General features: G+C 35.4%; 3 protein-coding genes across 5 annotated transcripts; all 3 read right to left on the bottom strand.

The window, feature by feature from the left end:
• Positions 1-530: 530 nt before the first annotated feature.
• Positions 531-3,523, bottom strand: LOC148306356 (uncharacterized). Of its 3 annotated transcripts, none has more exons than XM_088265169.1 (3): positions 3,434-3,523; positions 2,650-3,164; positions 531-1,863 (listed from the first exon to the last, which is right to left on the bottom strand). In XM_088265169.1, exons 2-3 carry the CDS (start codon positions 3,140-3,142, stop codon positions 782-784), a joined length of 1,575 nt encoding a protein of 524 aa, XP_088121295.1. In that variant the 5' UTR covers positions 3,143-3,164; positions 3,434-3,523; the 3' UTR covers positions 531-781. The 3 variants fall into 3 exon arrangements, with proteins under 3 accessions (XP_088121295.1, XP_088121297.1, XP_088121296.1); XM_088265171.1 differs by lacking the exon at positions 3,434-3,523 and adding an exon at positions 3,261-3,389; XM_088265170.1 differs by lacking the exon at positions 3,434-3,523 and adding an exon at positions 3,261-3,377 and having other exon boundaries at positions 2,650-3,181.
• Positions 3,524-6,153: 2,630 nt separating this feature from the next.
• On the bottom strand, positions 6,154-8,708 carry LOC148306355 (uncharacterized). Its single transcript, XM_088265175.1, has 3 exons — positions 8,614-8,708; positions 7,831-8,170; positions 6,154-7,320 (listed from the first exon to the last, which is right to left on the bottom strand). The coding sequence occupies exons 2-3, from the start codon at positions 8,147-8,149 to the stop codon at positions 6,404-6,406; spliced, it is 1,236 nt and encodes a 411-aa protein (XP_088121301.1). The 5' UTR covers positions 8,150-8,170; positions 8,614-8,708; the 3' UTR covers positions 6,154-6,403.
• A 5,622-nt stretch (positions 8,709-14,330) lies between these two features.
• Positions 14,331-20,854, bottom strand: LOC148306354 (uncharacterized). Its single transcript, XM_088265206.1, has 2 exons — positions 20,352-20,854; positions 14,331-17,781 (listed from the first exon to the last, which is right to left on the bottom strand). Exons 1-2 carry the CDS (start codon positions 20,656-20,658, stop codon positions 17,039-17,041), a joined length of 1,050 nt encoding a protein of 349 aa, XP_088121332.1. The 5' UTR covers positions 20,659-20,854; the 3' UTR covers positions 14,331-17,038.
• Between the last annotated feature and the right edge of the window lie 261 nt (positions 20,855-21,115).

Raw genomic sequence — 21,115 nt, 5'->3', positions numbered from 1 at the left:
TCTGTCAGGAAGCCTAGATGCTTCTGTATCAGGTCTGGGAATGCGGTGGGACAGCTCTCAATGTACCTCGCTTATTATTATAGAGAAGGTCTGTCAGGAAGCCTAGATGCTTCTGTATCAGGTCTGGGAATGCGGTGGGACAGCTCTCAATGTACCTCGCTTATTATTATAGAGAAGGTCTGTCAGGAAGCCTAGATGCTTCTGTATCAGGTCTGGGAATGCGGTGGGACAGCTCTCAATGTACCTCGCTTATTATTATAGAGAAGGTCTGTCAGGAAGCCTAGATGCTTCTGTATCAGGTCTGGGAATGCGGTGGGACAGCTCTCAATGTACCTCGCTTATTATTATAGAGAAGGTCTGTCAGGAAGCCTAGATGCTTCTGTATCAGGTCTGGGAATGCGGTGGGACAGCTCTCAATGTACCTCGCTTATTATTATAGAGAAGGTCTGTCAGGAAGCCTAGATGCTTCTGTATCAGGTCTGGGAATGCGGTGGGACAGGTTTCAATCTTTAAATTAAGATACGGTGCTATTTAGGTGCAGATAGAGGCCAAACAAATTTTATTAAAAAAATTATAAAGCAACATTTTAATTGAAAAAAGCTTATTTAATAATGGATATAATATCATTGAGTTTCTGTTAATTAAACGTATGAATAATACGTAACTTAGAAAAGCTATTTTTAAATTACAGTACAATATTTCGGGTGATGTCAGTATAAAGTTAACCGCGTTCACATTTTCTTATGCAGCAAAAGATTACTGACTAGTTTAATATATCTGATCATGTTGATGGGTGAGTGTGAGTGAACTGGTGTGTTCTTAACGAGTCCCTCCGAGAACATTTATATGGACATTGCGAACATGAAAACGGCTTCTCTTCGGTATGTGTTAACACGTGTTGTTTTAATGATTCCTTCCGAGAACACTTATATGTACACTGAGAACATGAGAAAGGCTTCTCACCAGTATGAGTAAGCATGTGTGAATTCAAATACCTTTTCATGGAACATTTATATTCACAAATTAAGCAGGAATATGATTTTACTCTATGAATCAACACGTGTGACTGTAAATGCTTTTTAAGAGAACATTTATAATCACACTCTGAACATGCGAACGGTTTCTCACCAGTATGAATAAACATGTGCAGTTTTAACGAGTCTTTCCGGGAACATTTATATGCACAGTGTGAACATGAGAACGGTTTCTCCCCACTATGAGTTGACATGTGCAACTTGAGCGATAATTTTTGTGTAAATTTATTTGTGCACTGTATACATGAGAACGGTTTTACGCCGGAGTGAGTTACCAAATGTGCCTCTAAATACCTTTTGTCTGAACATTTATAGTCACATTCTGAACAGGAGAATAATTTCTCACCGGAATGAGTTAACACGTGATTTTTTATGACCTCTTTACGCGAACATCTAAAGTTACATTCGGAGCATGAGAACGGTTTCTCCCCAGTATGTGTTAATACGTGCCTATTTAAATCACGCTTTTGGGAAAATGTAAATTTACACTCAGTACAGGAAAACGGTCTCTCACCAGTGTGAGTAAACATGTGCCTATTTACAGCACTCTTCTTCGTAGAACTATAATTACACTCGGTACACGAGAAACGTTTCTCTCCAGTATGAATCAATATGTGGTTTTTCAATACATCTTTCCGCGAACAAGTGAAATTACATTCGGAACATAAGTACGGTTTTTCACCCGTATGAGTTACCATATGTCTTTTCAAATCGTTTTTCTTTAAACATGCATATTTACATTCAGCGCAAGAGAATTTTTTTTCCATTGCGATGCTTTTGTTATTGTTATTTTTCAAATTATTAGATTTTTCTTCTGCTTTCCTTTTACCTGCAAAGTAAAAAAAGGCGATAGTGACATTACACAATAAAATCGCGGTAAGAACTTGTCAAAGAGTCAAAAGACAGGGAAAAGTTATAAAATAATTGTATTTAAAACGAAAAAATAAAGCTGTAAGATATTTATGGTAATCACGTTTTCGTTGAGACAGAGCGGAATTGTGTGTAAAGTAAATTATTTATTTGAAGTCATTAAATATTTTAATGTTTCTTCTAACTTATAGCGAATACGGTATTACAAGCAGTACTGAAATAAGGCTTCCAGATATCAAAATCATAGCCTCGCGTTGTTGCGATTATTTCGGGACTTAAGAGGTAGGATATTTGGGATAAAAAGCGAACTTGTGCTGGATGAAGGGTTGATTATACTAGATCGAAGAACATCTTCAATCTACAATTCTTAACGCGAAGGGCTCACTTCTTTCCCCGCGAGACCAAACCATACTCAGTATCATTCATTCATTCAAACCCTTATCCGCACCCCAATGGTGCATAGGACACTGCATCATACAAACACAGTGTTATCTTGGTCGTTAACACATGAAGGAAAGCCCTCCGCTTCAGGTATCAGTCCAGGGTAATATGGAATAAATATGAAGAGTGAAAAAATCACTTATATTTATTTGACCCCCTGGGAATCGAACCCGGGACCTCTAGAACGGTAGCTGAGCGTGCTGACCATTACACTACGGAGGCGGACAAGTATTACCCGACTACTATTTTATATTTTTGAAATCTGAGCCACTTGCAAACTGTAGCAGAAAGTAGTAATACTTACTAGAGTCATCTAGAGTGTTCTGAGAGGATTCTTCTTTAATGTCAGGATGATGAATATCTATTTTCGTGTACATCATTCTGCTAGGCATTTCACCATCTTGTAGTTCAGTACTGGGTTCCGGTTTGGCTGACTTCCTCCCAGTGTGCAGAGTACCGCTACATTCACCATCGTTGCCTTCTTCAGCTTTAATAACAGAAGCTTCAGGGTCGATAATTTTAGATAATGATAATTCTTTGTAACACCGTGTCGAATTAGATTTTTCTATCCCAGATTCTGGTTTACTCTCGAATACTTTGAGACACGATGTCCCTTCCCTAGTCTGGAGAGTATCGTCATAACTTTCTGGTTCCAACTTTACAATGGGAACTTCTGGATACATAATATCTTCCTTTATACTTGATACATTTCCTGGAATAATACTAATAACGCCATCACGCTCGACTTCCCCAGCAGACGCATCACGCGGTTCAACCTTCACTGGAGCGAGCTCCATCTTTGCTTTAGACACTCATCACCTGCAAATATAAATACTCTAGAGACCACATTAATACAAACGATGATTTACTAACTAGACTATACAATATATCTCCGTATGTTTTATATAAAAGCACCTGTCAGAAAACACAACCGATTATGGTGTCGATGTTTTATATTTACTTATATACAAAGCTTCGTGCTTATAGTACATTCCGCCCGTGCTCCGCCGATTCACATTAATATTAATTTTCTGCTATTCATTTAGATATTTTACTGCGGCAGCAAAAAAATGTAGATGTCCCGGTACCTGATAATTGTCCTTAGCGGCTGATTATCGCTTGATAATTCGCAGACATCGATATCAGTACACGAATGACACGTTCAATGCAAAGAGAAATGGTGAGAATTTTGATGTTGTCATAGTCAAAAATATATGTGTGGGTAGAGCAAAAAGTACTTACCTCTCAGGTACCTAACGGAACAATTTCTGCCCTCTACTTAGTACAAACCAACATGCATATTTGAGCGAGTGTTTTTGCCTAGAATTTTCACTCATGAATTACATGAAATTATAGTAACTTTAAACATAAAGAGTAAATCCACTCACAAGTAGGCATAGGCTATGAAACTTTTAAAGTTGAAGCCTGAGTAGGGACATGATAAACGGTGTTGCATAAGCCGTAGCTAGATTTCAGAGTCACTTGGACGTTAGGTAATTCAAAAAAAAAAAAAAAACATGCATATTTGTGATATCCACCTAATGGTAAGTCCAGGCGGAAGTATGCTATAATTCTAAAACTAAATACAAAAGGGTTGGAATCAGTACTCCATTGTGTAGTTTAGCTTTCGCTTATAGGACTTAATTTTATATAAATGAACTCACTACACCATTCACTCTTTTCTCAGCATTCATCCCTAGAAACAATACAAATATACGAAATCATCTACTTTGTGTGGCACCAAAGCCGGGCACCGCACACTTTAGACTGCAGATAGGGGTTGGTCGTGTCTGCTGCAGCTGCAAAGAGCTCTTTGCTTCCGGGAAACCAGAAGTTCTGATCCGGCGGCGGAGGTCGAGAATACTCTAATGTCCGGTAGGTATTGGTTCGTAGTCGGTGGTCGTTGCGAAGGTCAAGTCCAGGGGCGAATCAGTCCAGGAGAAAAGAGAAGGGTAGAGCGGGCGGAGAAATGAAATAACAAAAAAAAGAAAAACAAAGATACCGGGCGGAGTCCGTGTTTGGGAATCTCATCGCCTCCTCCGACCACTGTCCGTTTCACTACATGCGGCCCGCGACGAGCGTAACGTAAATAGGCGGGGCTTCCTCTCAGCCGCCCAGTCGGGCCGAGTTTTATGCAGTGACAACATCTCTTAGTGCGGGTAGCGTCGTACCCTATATATTTTACATACAATTATATTAAATTATTCTAAACTACTTTAGAAATATATATATATTCCAGTCGTTGGGAATAGAGACAGCTACATTACTTAGAGGTTTGTCAGTATCCAATTCGAACCCCGCCCACTCCTTTCGTCCTACGAGTATATAAGTTGACTCATTAATATGTCTTATTCTAGTGCATGTTTAACCTCGGCTCGTAACGCATGTCTGTGTTGAAAACTGTAGTGCATGTTGGTCTTCGGATCGACCAAAAATCACATGTGTTAGACATTTTGTGTAGTTTTGAGTGTGTAAATGGTGCTATGGTGGTGAAGGGTGGTATTGTTTGCATGCTGTGATAGTGATTGTCCTGACGAAGAGACAGGTACGTCTCGAAACCAGTAGACATAAAAATCTCGGTGAGTGGTTATGTACTAATATTAGCAACATTTTTGAAAAAAAATAAATAAGTAAAAATGACTAACCACAAAGTAAATGCTTTAAATATTATTGATATTGAGAATTGAAATAATGCTTTCAATTTTTTTAAATTGCAAAACGGCACGAGAATCCCTTCATTCTGGCTTCAGCCGAGGTCACATTTTAAGTCACAAGTCTCAATAAAAAAACATGTTTTTACTTTTGGTATCAAGTTTCTTTATTAAGAATACACCATTCCAAAAAAAATATATATAAACATACCAAAATTTTAAAGTTTTTCGTAACGTAGATATGTGGAAAATAACAATAAACTTATGGTTTAAAAACGATTAAAAATTAAATAAATAAATATAAAATTAACTGTCTACGATATTTTCTACTAATTTAAGTCTCTTTTATTTTTGCAATAAGCCACAAAATCGGTCCAATCGTTTGAATTGAAAAGAAAAGAATTGAAAACAAATTTTGTAGATTGTTCGTATTATTTCGTTCGCATTTAATGCTAATTGTGTAAATTTTTTTTGTATAAATTTCGGAAGATTTTTTGTCTTATATTACATTTAGTTAAGTACCTTAAACAATTATTTTTAAATATAAAAAAAAAACTAACATACATTAGTAATATATAAGGCTTAAACTATACATGTTTGCGATGTACATTATAAGGAAATACATAAAATTGTACTGGAAAATATACGTGTGAGTGGGTGATGATTACGTTTGTCGAAATTTAAAAATTATATAAGTTAGTTATTGACCGCTTTCATAGTGCAATGGTCAGCCCGCTTGGCTACCGTTTTGGAGGTCCCAGGTTCGCTTCCCAGGGGGGGGGGGGACAAATAAATAATAAATTTAAGTGATTGTTTCGCTCTAATATTTATGCAATATTAACATGAACTGGTACCTGAAGCGGAGGGCTAATCACCTCTCTTTTACGAGATAACGATCAATATAACACACAGCGTTTATGTGATGCAGTTCCCTCTGAACCATTGGGTGCGGATTAGGGCTAGATTGAGAAGTTATGGTTTAAACCACAACATACTAAGTCCCTCTCAAAATACAGAAGTTTCTTTTTTTGGAGAATACCTTTAGTAGATTGTAATACGAGTAGATAAGTGTAATAAAAACATGTAATATTATATTGTTTTTTTTTTAAAGTCTTTGGAATACTGAATTAAAATTTTGTTAAAAAATGTACAAAAGCTTTTCGATTATATTTATTGTACTATTGCGTCACGTAAAATATTTTCCATGAATGTCCGTCACCGGAAATTTTACTTCGATTTAATCGACAGCAATATGTGAATACATTTTTATCACGATAAAAATAAATAGATATAATGTGATTAAAATATATAGATATAATGTGTCAACAGTAGAAAGTATAAGCCACGATTTTACTAAGAAAAACACCTCGGGCGTTACATTGTATAATAAAATTATCTAGGGTCACCCTATGAACGAATGGATTTACACCTATGAACTTTTAATGCCCCTTTCCTTCTACATTTATACGTACAATTGGGGCACGAGAAAGGTTTCTCTCCTGTATGAATAAGCATATGCCTTTTTAAATTGACTTTCTGCGAGCATTTATAACTGCACTCCGAACAAGAAAACCGTTTCTCGCCAGTGTGAGTCAACACATGCGACTGTAAAGATGCTTTCTGCGAAAACGTAAGTTCGCATTCTGAACATGCGAATGGTTTCTCCCCGGTGTGTGTCAACATGTGGGATTTTAATGTCCCCTTCCTTGAACATTTATACGTACATTCAGAACACGAGAATGGCTTTACGCCAGAATGAATTACCATATGTATTTTTAAATGATGTTTCTGCGAACATATGTACGAGCACTCGGAACAAGAAAATGGTTTCTCTCCGGTATGAGTCAACATGTGTTGCTTCAAGTTTTTCTTCAACGAAGTCATATACGAACACTCTAAACATGATAAAGGTTTTTCGACAGCATGGATATACATGTGCGTTTTTAAATTACCTTCTCGTGCACATTTGAATTTACACTCTGGACACGAGAACGGTTTCTCTCCAGAATGAGTTGTCAAGTGTCTTTTCAAATGATGTTTTTGTGAACATGTATACGCGCACTGTGGACACGCTAACGGTTTAATTCCAGTATGAACAGACATGTGTCTCTTCAAATACCTCTCCTGTGAACATTTAAATTCACACTCTGAACACGAGAACGGTTTCTCACCAGAATGAATTAACATGTGCCTATTTAAATTGCCTTTCGGTGAACATGTATATGTACATTCCGGACATGTTAATTTTTCTCCCATTGCGCTTTTAGGAGATTTCTTTTCCTTCTTTTTGGGAGGTTTCTCTACATTTCCAGTCGACTCCATTCCTGCGAAATGAAGAAACGTTTGAGTTAAGACAATAAATTCTATAGTTTTTAACCTGATATTTGCCAGAGAAAAGATATCTCGGTAAATGGCGGAGTGTTCGTATTTCCAGATACGAGATATCTCGGAAGCAATGGAAACATGCGTGTGAATCAGTGTGTCAACCCTGGCCTGCGATGAATTTTTTTAATATATTTTTTTATTTTTATTTATTTAAATCACAATTTATAAATATTTAGAACTTTGTTTAAAAAAAGAAAACCAAGCCACCTTGTATGTCTTGTCGAAGGAGCTATTTTTTAATACATTTTATTGTTTTTAACGGTTTTAACCTAATATACACACGAAAAAGAGAAAAAAATAGGAATAAAAAAAATTTCGATTCGTAATTCAAATTTTTGAATACGTTCATTTTTGAAAGATATAAAATAAAAATGTTACAAATTCTTGTACACAGAGAAGGACAATTATCGAAGGCAACTAATAAATATACAAAGATAAATAATACGCACTAGAGTCATTCGGAGTATGTCTGGAGGAATCAAGGTATTCTTTTTTCATATTGAAATCATGAATATCTATTTCTGTGAGCATCATTCCGCTGGATACTACCCCGTGCTGCAGTTCGGTACTGGTCCCTGGTTGAGGATCATTATCACTTCCTGGTTCCGTCTTGATAATAGGGACTTCCGGATACATAATCTCTTCCTTCTCAGCGGAATGTGAATCTTTAGGCATATCACTAATAACGCTGTCCCTATCGAATGCCCCTTCCCCGGTAGACACATCTCCCGATTCAGCCTCAAGGCTGTCAACAGAAGCTCGCTCCATCAGTGCTTCGGGTAATTTCACCTGCAAAATGAATATTCAATGTGACACCTGAGCTTGTCGGTTTTACAAATTTCAGCGATATTACGCCTGATATTTAATATCTATAGCTACCCTCATTTCTTCATCCAAATTGCTAAGCCAAGGGTCACAAATCCTTTCAATGAACCTACTATTGGTGGAGCACCGTCTATACAAATTCCTACATATAACTCCCATGATATTTTCAATTATTCTAAGTATAATGATATAGAATCAAGACATCTTGAGCTGTTTTAGGGTAAGCGCGCACAACTTCACTTTGCACGGATGGTGCCATCTAGCCATTATATTTGCAATTCAAATCGTAAATGAGCCAACATTATATTTTGGTTTTCATTATTTCGCAGAGCACAGCTTAAAAAAAACCACTGATATAGACCATGCCTAACTCACTGTGATATCTGCCACACAACAACGTCACTCACCAATTATTATGACGAGGATATCTGTTGACTTGTACACATATATAGTAATACATCAATGTTTTTAAAACTCAAGACGACACGAACTCGAATGGCTGACAGCTAAATGCATAGAAAAAATCCTTGGTATTGTCATAATAAAAATACAATCTTAGTGTGCACAGCGCAAATGCAGAAGATATGGTACCTACCTAATGGATTTTCAGTCCGATGGGGGTGAATAGACACAATTTTTACGAGTGAATAACTTATTACTGGCTTAATTTGTAACTGTGCTTTTTTCCAATTCGCTTGCATTATTTTACATGGAATAAAGTGATTCCGTGCAAATATCCTGAAATAATTCGAAATTAGCAGTGTTTTTATTAATTCTGCAGGTAATGTTAATAATCATTTGCGTGCTAAATAGAAAAGAAAAAACATATGGAATTCCCTTTCATATTATAATTTTTGGTTTTAACAGGTTATCATTTGGTTTTAACAAGTTGATAAACGTCATCGAATAATTTATTTTTTTATTATTGATTTATCTAATGGACTTTTCCCAGTTTAGTTAAGTTTATTCAATACCTTTGATTTTTACATTGTTTTTTGGTTTTATGTCATGACATAACTACTGCTATTACTACAATCACGCCGTTTTTCTACAGGGGTAGGCAGAGAGGATGGAATGCCACACCTACTTTTGTCTAGCCTCACATCAGTTTGATTATATAGGTTACGACAAAACGTGTAAAAAAAATACATAGTTGTTATTTTATTATATAATACATGAGATTACTTACACAATGCGTGGCGCCTTATCTGAACATACTGGTGAATAAACCAGGTGAATAAAGTATAAATTAATCTACAACATTTTATGTGTGTCCGAATACTGGTTCACAAATCTGGATTACTTAGAAGTTATTTTTTATATCTCAACATAGATGAATAAGAATACGGAAGTCTGGGCATTTACACAGCTTACGACCGTTATAGGCTGGTTGAAGTGATCACTTAACAATGGTGTAGCATTCACCAATTCAACCCATGATTTACGACCACATTATTCAAATTCTTGAAACTGCTAGATATATCGATCGAACTCGGAACAAAGTGCTCGACTTCACTAGAGACATCTATGGTGAGATGCTTTTTATTAAGCAGAAACCCTTTCATTTTCATGTGAGGTCCGAGTCCGGGATTAAATTTACATACTTAAGAAACGCCAGAAAATATCATTTTCGTATTCTATTTAAGCTTATAATTTACCAGTTGATTTATGTCTATAGATCACCTTAGTGCCCTGGAAGAGTTGTAAGACTGTTTGAGTTGAGACACCTATTATAAAGATATCTGAAGCGCCCTTGAGGTATTTTTTTTACGAAAATGGCGCTATATAAGTTATCCAATTTTATTAATTTTATTATCTAAAATAAAACGAAATTTAGATTTTTTTATGTTTATTTCAAAAATATATTCTTAAACAAAAACCTAAAAATTAGTGAACTTTTTTTTACAACATTTTGAGTGTGTCCAAATACTTGTTCACAAAATCTGGATTATCTCCAATTACAGGAGTTAGTTTCATATTATTTTTTAACATCTCATCAAAGATGAAGAAGAATATGGAAGTCTGGGCTTTTACGGGGTTGACGACCGTCATAGGCTGGTTTAAGTGATCACTTTACACACGTGTAACATTCACCAATTCTACCCATTATTGACAACCACAAATTGGTTCATATATATATATATATATATATATATATATATATATATATATATATATATATATACAGTATCTACTCAATGAATTAGGGCCACGCAGAATTTCACGCAATTTCTCAATTCAAACAGGAATAACTCAGAGAAAACCTTAAATAAAACAACATTGAATTTTATTTACACATGAACACTTTATTACGCTTAAATTATGCATATATTTTCATATAAATATAGTTAGTATTTAGTATTTCCACCTTTGGCAGAAATAACTGCCTCAATTCTTTTTGGCATACTTAAAATGCACTGTTTTATTATGTTTTTTATTTCTTCGTCTTCTGACCAATTTTTTTGAATATTTTTTTTTTGACAGTCTACTGTCGGATTTGGAAATGAGTAAACCTTATTTTTTAACATGCTCCATACGTTTTCTATAGGATTAAGGTCCGGAGAATTTCCAGGCCAGGGGAGCAAAGGCAGATTTTTGTTAGACAAAATTTTTATTATTGATTTAGCCCGGTGGCAAGGTGCCCCATCCTGCATGAAGGTGTATGGACCTTCTGTTGGGTCGAGTGTATGGTAGAAGGGCAATAAAATTCGTTCGAGGACCTGCTTATAGGAATTTTGGTTCATTGTTCCTTCCACGAAAAACAACGGCCCAGGTAAATTGTTAATAATACATGACCATATCATTGTTGCAGGGGGGTGTTTGATAACTTTTACCACACAGGCCTCATTGTAACGTTCCATTGGTGCTCTCCTGACGAATCGACGGCTCTCTGTCACGGCTTCTAACCGGCACTCATCACTAAAGATGACCTGAAAAATAATGAAAATTTAAGTTTAATTCAAATATATAAGTTTATTTACTAAAATGATATGTTGAAAATTCAATTTAAATAAATACCTTTTTCCAATCATCTACCGAGTAATTTCGATGTAGCCTGGCCCATTTTAATCTATCCGCTTTCATTCGTGGTGTCAATTTTGGTACTTTTATAGGGCGCCTGCATTTCAGATTTACTTCGTAAAGACGTCGCCTCAGTGTTGATACCGATATATTTATACCCTCTTCTTCCAATTTTATTTTTAATGTTTTAACTGATGCACTACGGTTTTTTAACGCACTTTGAACGATTTTTCGATCAGTCCTCGGTGTTGATTTTCTAATCCTACGACAGTTCTTTCGCCGATTGCTGGAGGCGGGTGACTGATTTTTTATTGATTTTGAAATTCTGTCCACTGTTTGATGAGAAACGTTTTCTTTTTTTGAAATTTCTCTATTAGATAGTATTCCTAATTTCAGTAGCACTATAATTAAAAGTTGTAAATTTGGTTAAATTAGAAGATATTTTAAAAGATCAGAATAAAAATGAAGACATACAAATAACACAGAAACAGTGCTTGAAAAATGAAAATAAAAATAAAGTAGAAAAAACTTCTACGAAAGATGAAATAAAATATACTCCAGGAAAGAAAAATTTAGAAGTAGATTGTCTAAGCCGGAACCCAGTTTTAGAATCGAATAAAAATGCAGATGAACAATTAAAAGTTGTACATTTGGTTATATTAGAAGATACTTTAAGAGATCTGAATAAAAATGAAGTATAACACTAGACTTTTTTTCCTCAGAAATGTCTTTACTTTTTCCCATTTTGTCTTTTTCAAAAAAAACACTTGTGTTTACAAAAAAAATTATACTTTATGAACTAAAATTAAAAATTAAGTTTTTTTCACAAGACACGATAACTATATAACCTCTCTGAACAAAACAATAACCAGAACTCAAGAAACTTCACTAATAAATAAGATAGGACTAATTTTTGAACTTTCAACTATCTGTCTACCTGTGCTAATTAGGGACCTTTCTCAGAAAAAGGGTTTTAAATTTTGTAAAGGCTTAAATAATCCAGGTATATTTTACATATTATTGAAGGTAATATACATGATATTAGATGTCAACAGAAAACTTAAAGTATTTATGTAAAATAAATATAATAATCCAAAAGATTTCAGAGTATTCAAAAAAATAATGGGTGGCCCTAATTCATTGAGTAGATACTGTATATATATATATATATATATATATATAGGAACTTCCAAGAATTTGAGTAGTGGGGTTGTCAATAATGGGTAGGATTGGTGAATATTACGTGTGTAAAATTATCACTTAAACCAGCCTAGGACGGTCGTCAGCCCCGTAAATGCCCAGACTTCCATATTCTTCTTCATCTTGGATGAGATGTTAAAAAATAATTAGTGAACTTTTTTCTTAATATTATTGGTAGTGCAAACGTGAATAAATATAAAATAATATTAGATAGATTCTTCATAAAAATCAAGGTAAAGAAACGGCAAGCCGTGACGTAAAAGTATAAATGTTCAATGTTCTTTTATATACTTTCAACCAAATATCTGAGAATAGCTGTTTTGAATACAGTTAGAAATTGCAAAAAAAATGTTTGCAATAATCAAATTCTATTGGTGATCTCGAAAACTCACTCGAAGGTCAGGAGATAATAAATGAGTTTCAGTGAAGTAACTTGCGAAGGAGAGATCAGACGTCGTACCGCCTTTGCCAAAAGTGCTGTGTCTAAGCTAGACGAAATCTGGAAAGACCGGGTGTGATTAACAACACCAAGATAAGGCTTGTCAGGAGTTTGGTCCACTCCATTTTTCTCAATGCTGCTGAAACATGGACCATAAAAGCAGTAGAAATGAGAAACATTGACGCTTTAGAAATGTGGTGTTGGAAGCGCATGCTCCGAATTCCATGGACAGCTAGACGCACCAACGAGTATTCATCCGGAGTTCATCCTTCGGATGGCTTGACTCTAGCCAGTGTCTGTACACGACGGATTCTCCGGTTCTCTGGATATGTTGCGCGCGGTAATGAGGATAGCCTGGAACGACTGGTTGTGATCGGTAGCCTGGAGGGGAAGAGAGGGAGAGGAAGATCCCAACACGATGGAACGATCGAGTTAAGGCAGCAGCGGGCACCTCGGTGGTTGGAGCGCTACGTGCAGCGCAGGCAAGGGATAACCGGAGAAGAGTCATTGCTTGCACAAGGATCACAACCCCCCAATAATGAGGAGTAAGACAGATAGTTAAAAAAATATATATTAAAAACGGACTTTGGCCCTCGTCAGTAGCCGACATTCTGAACAAGAGAACTGTTTCTCGGTGCTGAGTTACAATGTGTATTTAATTTTTAAACATATCTCGATTCATAAGTGCTAATGTGCGTTTTAATCATTTTAAAATTACACCCTATATTTCCCCAATAATCCTTGGTCAAATATTCGTCCGTTAGGTAAACAATACGCTATTCATCAGAAGACTAATATAGGTATATAAGCAATAATTTATTTCATATAATCAAATATAATTTAATTTAACAATAACAATACTTTCTCGAGTCGGCTTGTGGCCCCTTCGTTAGTGTCGCAGACTCGGAGTCTCCAAGTCCACCCTATTACAACTTGATTCCATTTTTTTAAGCCTTAGGCCGCTTGGGCATATAAAAATATTATAAAATAGAAATATTTGTGTTATAATAGCAAAATAAAAACAAATAATTTTAAATCGCCGAAAATTGTTCCTACACGTTTGTTATTTCATTCGCCATCTTGGCGTCACTGCAAAGTAGAAAGCGTAACCTCAAGGGACCGAGCGACACGCGCTAGTACGAGTGCGGGTACGCTACCCTGAGCGCCCTAATTATAACCATTCCATATGTATCCCATAATATATATTCCATTCCTCTCTGATTTGGAGAGTAGAACTAATCATCTTACATTCGCATTATTTGCAATCTAATTAACACACTATCTGCGGGTGGATTCGCGCGCTAACTACTACGTGGAGCGGGCGAAAATAAGGGTGTTGCGGAAATAATGTGTATTTTTTTAAAATCGCTATATCTGTAAAAGTAATGAGTATTTTGCCTTAAAAAATTTTGTGTGATACTTACCATAGCCGGTACCGTGTAAATTCATTGTTAGACACACACATTAACGTTGGAAAATTGTATATTTAAATATCAACAACAAAAAAAATCATTCTTTCATAGTTTTTAAAATTAAAACATTAATTTATTTTGAAAATCCTTTTAAATAAATTTAATATCGAGTCAGAGTGTGATATTTCTCAAAACATTCACCCCTATGAAGAGGAATAGAACAAAACTTGCACATATAGCACGTTAAACTTTTTTTTATGCGTCGCGCAAACACGACATTGACGCTGAGGGTTTTTCTTTTTTCCGGATGTCACTATTTTTTCTAAACAATGTTTCCTCAAATCCATCGATAGTCTTCCAGGGGGGTCAATATTCCGAGTTCTTCTTGTAGTCTGAGAGGTGGATGGTCCCGGTTCTTGCTCATCTGCTGCTGAATGTTCAGGAATGCTGTCAGATATCCAGTGTTGTGCAACATTATGCAAAAAAGATTTGTATCTTATTTTACGCCTATTCAGTGACTTATAAACTCTAAAAGCATTAAATAGAGCTGAGTTTAATAAAAACATAACAACTCGTTTTGTCTATTTTTTAGTTCTCCTCAATATAGAATAATATGACAAATATTGGTCCGCACGATCAACCCCTTTCATGAATTTATTATATTCAATCACGCACTGAGGTTTCCAGATCCGTTCTTTTGTGGCCCAATCAATGTTGTGGCTTTCTAGAATGTTTGCTGAATGAATTGTAGAAATCATTCGCACTTCTCTTTTTGACTGCCAAACTTGCAAAAGAACATCGTTTTTTCGGCGAAATAATGATTGACCTTTGCGTAAGTTTGTTTTCTTCAAACAATCGGGCAGACCTCTATTCATTCTAATTGTTCCACAGATTCTAATTTTATGTTGAAGGAGGATTTCGCTGGTTTGTACACTATTATAATAATTGTCCATATAAACATGATGCCATAAATTTAAATACGGATTCAAAAGTAAAGTCATGGTATCTAATAATGGTCTCCCTTGTCCACTGTATATTTCCATGTTACAAATATAGCCCGAAGTAGCTTCACTGACCACGCGTACAAGAATGCCATATTTTATAATTTTGGAAGCATTATAAACTTTGAATGAGAGTCTTCCACGCCATGGTATTATACTTTCGTCGAGAGAAAGCTCTCTATGAGGACTGTAAACATTTTTAAACTTGGCTGTGAGATATGTCAATATTGGCCTTATTTTCGTAAGGCGATCAGTACTGTCCACGTTATCTTCATTGTTGGAAAAATGCCATGCCTGCCATATCTGCCTAAATCTATCACGACTCATTATCTTGGAGAATATCGGAGTTTCGATAGTCGGATCTATTGACCAATAATCATCTCTATTATCTTTCCGGACCTGACCCATTAGTAAAATTAGACCTAAAAACTTTTTCAACTCCGCAACACATATTGGCTTCCATTTTACGGACTTCCTTGTTTCTCTAAATAGGTCAACATTTTGGGAGTGGTATCTATTGCTTTCTTCTACCATTAGGTCCAATAAATCCTCCCCAATAAACAGATTAATCACATCCATTATATTTTCCGGGTTATTTGGCAGAATGTTGATGCCAGTTCGGCCTAAGAACGGTTCTACCTCAGGAGGATTATCTCTTTGAGACCATTCTTCAATATCTTCCTCGCTCGAACTTGATTCAGAATCGCTGAATTGCAAGGGTATTACAGGGATTCTTCTGTGTGGAATCACTTCGCTTTCACTCGAAAATTCACTATCATTGTCAAATGCAGGTAAACTACAGTCTTCCGAATTATTTGACAAGTTATCTGCAAATATTTCCTCATCAGCCGAAGCCATTTTATCACGGGAATGAAAAATAAATAAAATCTACACTAAAAGTATTCCTCGATCTAAATTTAAACCGTATCTTCTGACTTAAAGGAATGAACTGGTATGGAAACAAGTGTTAGAATGGTATCAAAATTTAAATGTAAACAACTCGTAAATTATAAATTATAATTGTTTTCTCTTGTCCCAAACATAACATTAAAGATAAGTGGTCTGAGGCGTCCTAAGGAACGCCGGTGTCGTATGACTCGTTGGCTCGAATTTTTATGTTGCTCATTCGAGTTCGTATTACTCATAATAGAGATAAACATCTCTGAAAAGAAGTGATAACACTTAACCATACTGTATACATCGTTATGAGATCAAAAGATGCCGCAAAAGTCATGCGTAAAAATAACTTACACGCAATTTACGATGGGTCGAGTGAAAAGGTAAAATTACCCTTCCCGCCGAATACCACCAGTCGAGTGAAAGGGTAAAATTACCCTCCCCGCAGATAGTGTGTTAAGATAGCTTCGACTAAATGCGGTGTCCTACGCACACTTTTGGTGCGGAGAGCCACCAAAAAATAACTAAATTTCTTGATACAACGCATTTCATATTGATTTTTGAACGGTTTATAGCTAGTATAATTCAACATATGTGTGTATCTTTCCTATGTATATTTATATGGACATTCTGAACCAGAAAACGGTTTTTCGTCACTATGAGTCAGAATTTGTATTTTCATCGTGTAACTTCTTATATCAAAACCCTGTTTATCCAAATAGGCGTTTAAATATAAATTTTATGTTTTATTTCGTCGAAGATCTTGATTATCCTTTAAAATTGAAAAAGGATAATTAAGGTATTCTTACTTAAAAGTAAATATGATTTTTCGTGTTTTAGTAGATTTGTGCAAGCTAAGTTTCTACTCGGAATGCACCAGCATGTGCCTTTTTAAATTACATTTCAGAGAACATGTAAATTCGCATTTCGAGCAAGAGAATGGTTTGATGCCAGTATGGGTAAACATGTGTCGTTTTAAATTGTCCTTCAGCGCGCATTTGTACGGGCATTCCAAGCAAGCGAACCGTTTCTCGCCAGTGTGAGTCAACGTGTGCGCTTTGAGTAACGACGAACGCGAACACACGTACGAGCACTTCGTGCACGCGAACGGTTTCTCCCCAGAGTGCACAAACATGTGTCTCTTCAACGTGCATATTAAAGAGCACGTGAACTCGCATTTCGAACATGAAAACGGTTTATCGCCGGTGTGAGTTAGCATGTGTCTGTTTAAATTGATCTTCTGCGCTGATTTATACGGACACTGTGAACAGGCGTACGGTTTCTCGCCAGTGTGCGTTAACATGTGCATTTTCAACAACTTCATGAATGCACACTTGTACGCGCACAGCGAGCACGAGAACGGCTTGTCGTTGGTGTGATTCAACATGTGTATCTTTAAATATCTTTTCTGTGTACATTTGTATGCGCATTCCGAACAAGAGAACTGCTTCTCGGAACTGTGAGTCAACATGTGTCTTTTCATTATGTAACTTTTTAAACATGTATATTTACACTCGGGACAAGCGAAGCTTTCTCCTTTTTCTTTGCGAGATTTCCTTTTGCTTTTTGTAGAAGGATTAGATATTTTTCCAGTCTTCATCGCATCTGAAAAGTAAAGAAAGATCTTGAGACATTTAAAAAAATTTGAACAGGCTTTTGTCACGATGTTGGATTATTGGCTTATAAATTAATATGAAAAATCACAAGACTATCGATAACATTCTTATTGAAATCTGTAGGGAACTAAGGGAGATATTAAGGTTTAAACTTTAGATATTTGAATAAAACGAAAAACGTGAGTTCGCATACGTCATCAAATTTCCGTCATTAAATACAAGAGTAGTGACTCGTAGGTCTCTGTACAATATGCAACAACAACAACAAAATGCAACAACAAAATTTACCCAATTTTGGATAAAAGTTGAAATACTTGGAATCTTATATTTTGCCTTGCAAAGACTATTTTTATGATCAAAGAAACAACTTGAAGCAAAAGTTTTCGTTTATAAAATCTGAATTCAAACAGAGGTGGAAGAAATCAAATAAAACAGAACAAAGATTCCTTCGAACCAACGATAAATGGCTACAGAAAACATTTGAAATACATATAAATGAGCAGCGAAGGTCGGGTCGATCATTAATATCATTCAAAGAATTGAGCGAAAGAAGTCAGAGAAGAAAAATGGCAGAGCTTTATACTGCAGCAGATGTTGACATGTTAATGCAAGCTGCGTAGACGAAATAACAAACTTCTGGAAAAAGAGACGCTTCCAATGTACTGAAACCTCCCATGCGAGCAACAAAGTTGAAAAGAGATTATCCAAAGGTTCAAGAAGTCAGTGAAAAACAGTTATTATTACCGTTATTATTAGCTCTTTCAACGTTTGTGGACCTGCGGTTCGAACCCACTCTACCACAATTTGATACCATTTCTAATAATGAGCCGCTTAGGCTCACAGAAATAGTATGAAATTAGAATATTTGTGTAAATAATAAAAAAACACAAATATTTATCTTTTCTTTAAAAAAATATATATATTTTTTGTACTTGTAATTTAATGTTTTGAAATGCAAAATAATTTTAAATAAAGAAAGGAAAAAGGTACAAATAACGGGAGGTTGACACGAAGTGTATAATTTAGGATCGCATGACTCACGATATGCAGGAAAATACAAAATATCGATTAAATAAGCATAGAGACATGAGTCCTGGGTACGCCAAATCAAATAAAGATACATTGTAACAATATTTGTGGAGGTCTTCACCAAAACGTTACATTTCCATTATAAAGGATTTTAAGTTATCAGGAATTCTAGCTTGTAAAGTTGTTGCGTTTTGGTCCGATTTAATGATTTCGTATTGGTTTAACGCAGGATTGGTCACGTTTTGTCGCAACTTTAATTAAGATTTCGATAGAATACATCAAACAGAACAGATTTGCATTTAAAGGTATTTTTGTGCAATATTCAAAATGTAATTATTTGGTGAGAACATCCACATTTTGAGTGTGTCCAAAAAAAGTAATAAAAAAGTAAAAATAACTCCTATAATTGGAGATAATCCAGAATTGTGAACAAGCGTTTGGACAAACTCAAAATGTTGTAAAAAAATTAACTGGTCAAATTATAAGCTAACACAGGGGTTCCCAATCATTTTCAGCCCGCGGCGCACTTACAAGTTTAGTATTTTGTCACGACGTCCTACTTTAGTAAGATATTTGGAATAGATAATGTGACTATATATGTGTATATATGTGTGTATATATATATATATAAATATATATATATATATATATATATATATGTATATATATATATATATATATATATATATATATATATATATATATATATATATATATATATATATATATATATATATATATATATATATATATATATATATATATATATATATATATATATATATTACAAAAATTATAAAAAAATATTACCGTAATAAAGCAGCTTTGTTTATTACGGTCCGCCTAATAAAACACAACACATCTCCCGAGAGTCGACCTTGTAATGCAGGTATAAACACTCATATTACGCATCATGACTAAAATATTTATCGGAACTAAAAATAAAACGATGGATGGGTATCTCAAAGATTATTTGAGTAACCTAATATTCATATTCTGAATACTTTTATCATAAATCAGTGTAATCCAATAGAACGAAATGCATCACAATCCGCTCCTGTATGGGACCGGTGGTGGGTATTGAACGACCCAAATCTGCGGCTCCTTAAAGCAATGATCCGTATACAGATGTGCGTGGTCAAATACAATGTATTTGAAATTTTACAATTTTTCAGTATGTATTTAATCCACCATGACAAATTATTTTTCCAAATATTGTATACAATAATTATTATAACTGAATAATTTTTCAATGGTCCCCTAGGCCCTGGTGCCAATTGTCAAAAACTACGTAGTGTGCTTTGTACACACTATAGCCGCATCAAATTAGTCATAACATCAAAAAAAATACCAACAAATTTATTGTAAAATTTGTGTATCAATTTAATACTCATATATTTTAGCTTTTGGTGTGCCGCGGAGTTCTAGGAAAAATTTTGGTGCGCAGTAGATGAGAAAAGGTTGCAGAGCACTGCCTTAAAGGACTAAAGGTTAAATAAATAAAATAAAATTAAAATAAATCCTACTTACAAGAGTCAGATACGGCGTTTTGGGACGATTTTAGGCATTCTTGCTTTACGTCAGTATTATGAATATCTATTTCCGAGTACGTCACTTTGCTTGACACTTCCTCGAACTGCAGTTCAGCACTGGTCCCGGGTTCGGGATCGTAATCACTTTCCGGCTCCGCCTTGACGATCGGAACATCCGGGTAGATGATCTCTTGCTTAACAGAGGTATAAGACACTTGTGGAATGTCGCTAATGACGCCAACACTCTCCAACCTGTCACCAGGAGGTACATCTCCTGGCTCAGTCTTTACTAGAGCGATTTCCATCTGTTTTTCAGATAAAACCAGCAAGAATGGATATCAACTTGACAAATATAGCTGTGTGTACTGTATAAGGGCATATGCTTACAGAGAAGCGAGGGCAAAGGCTTGCATTGCCTTGTATTTACTTGCATAAAGGCACAATGTAACACCGAAGATTACATATATGTCACTACAGCTATACAAGATGTCCGACACTGTCACTTTGACAGAAGAGAATCACGCCATAGAAACATGCATTAATAACCAGCTCGCCAGTATCTACCTAAATATTAAATAGGGGTCTGATGTTATACTCAGTCAAAGTAATATTTTGAAAATTATTTTTGTTAATATCTAAATGTCCGCCTCCGTAGTGTAATGGTCAGCACGCTCGGCTACCGTTCTGGAGGTCCCGGGTTCGATTCCCAAGGGGGGTAAAATAAATATAAGTGATTTTTTCACTGTAATATTTATTCAATAT

This window comes from Brachycentrus maculatus, unplaced genomic scaffold, assembly GCF_059751285.1.
Source record: "Brachycentrus maculatus isolate JH-2025_06_01 unplaced genomic scaffold, ASM5975128v1 h1tg000243l, whole genome shotgun sequence".
NCBI classification, from domain to species: domain Eukaryota; kingdom Metazoa; phylum Arthropoda; class Insecta; order Trichoptera; family Brachycentridae; genus Brachycentrus; species Brachycentrus maculatus.
The sequence above is the reverse complement of the archived record's forward strand: the minus strand, read 5'-3'. Positions and strand labels throughout refer to the sequence as shown.

What these genes read in the sequence shown, in the direction of transcription:
- LOC148306356 (XM_088265169.1), bottom strand. Translation starts at nt 3,142, where the DNA reads ATGGAGCTCGCTCCAGTGAAGGTTGAACCGCGTGATGCGTCTGCTGGG. An exon ending in GAACACTCTAGATGACTCTA is followed by an intron (nt 1,864 to 2,649) that starts GTAAGTATTACT and finishes TTTACTTTGCAG; the next exon opens with GTAAAAGGAAAGCAGAAGAA.
- LOC148306355 (XM_088265175.1), bottom strand. Translation starts at nt 8,149, where the DNA reads ATGGAGCGAGCTTCTGTTGACAGCCTTGAGGCTGAATCGGGAGATGTG. An exon ending in ACATACTCCGAATGACTCTA is followed by an intron (nt 7,321 to 7,830) that starts GTGCGTATTATT and finishes TTCATTTCGCAG; the next exon opens with GAATGGAGTCGACTGGAAAT.
- LOC148306354 (XM_088265206.1), bottom strand. Translation starts at nt 20,658, where the DNA reads ATGGAAATCGCTCTAGTAAAGACTGAGCCAGGAGATGTACCTCCTGGT. An exon ending in AAACGCCGTATCTGACTCTT is followed by an intron (nt 17,782 to 20,351) that starts GTAAGTAGGATT and finishes TTTACTTTTCAG; the next exon opens with ATGCGATGAAGACTGGAAAA.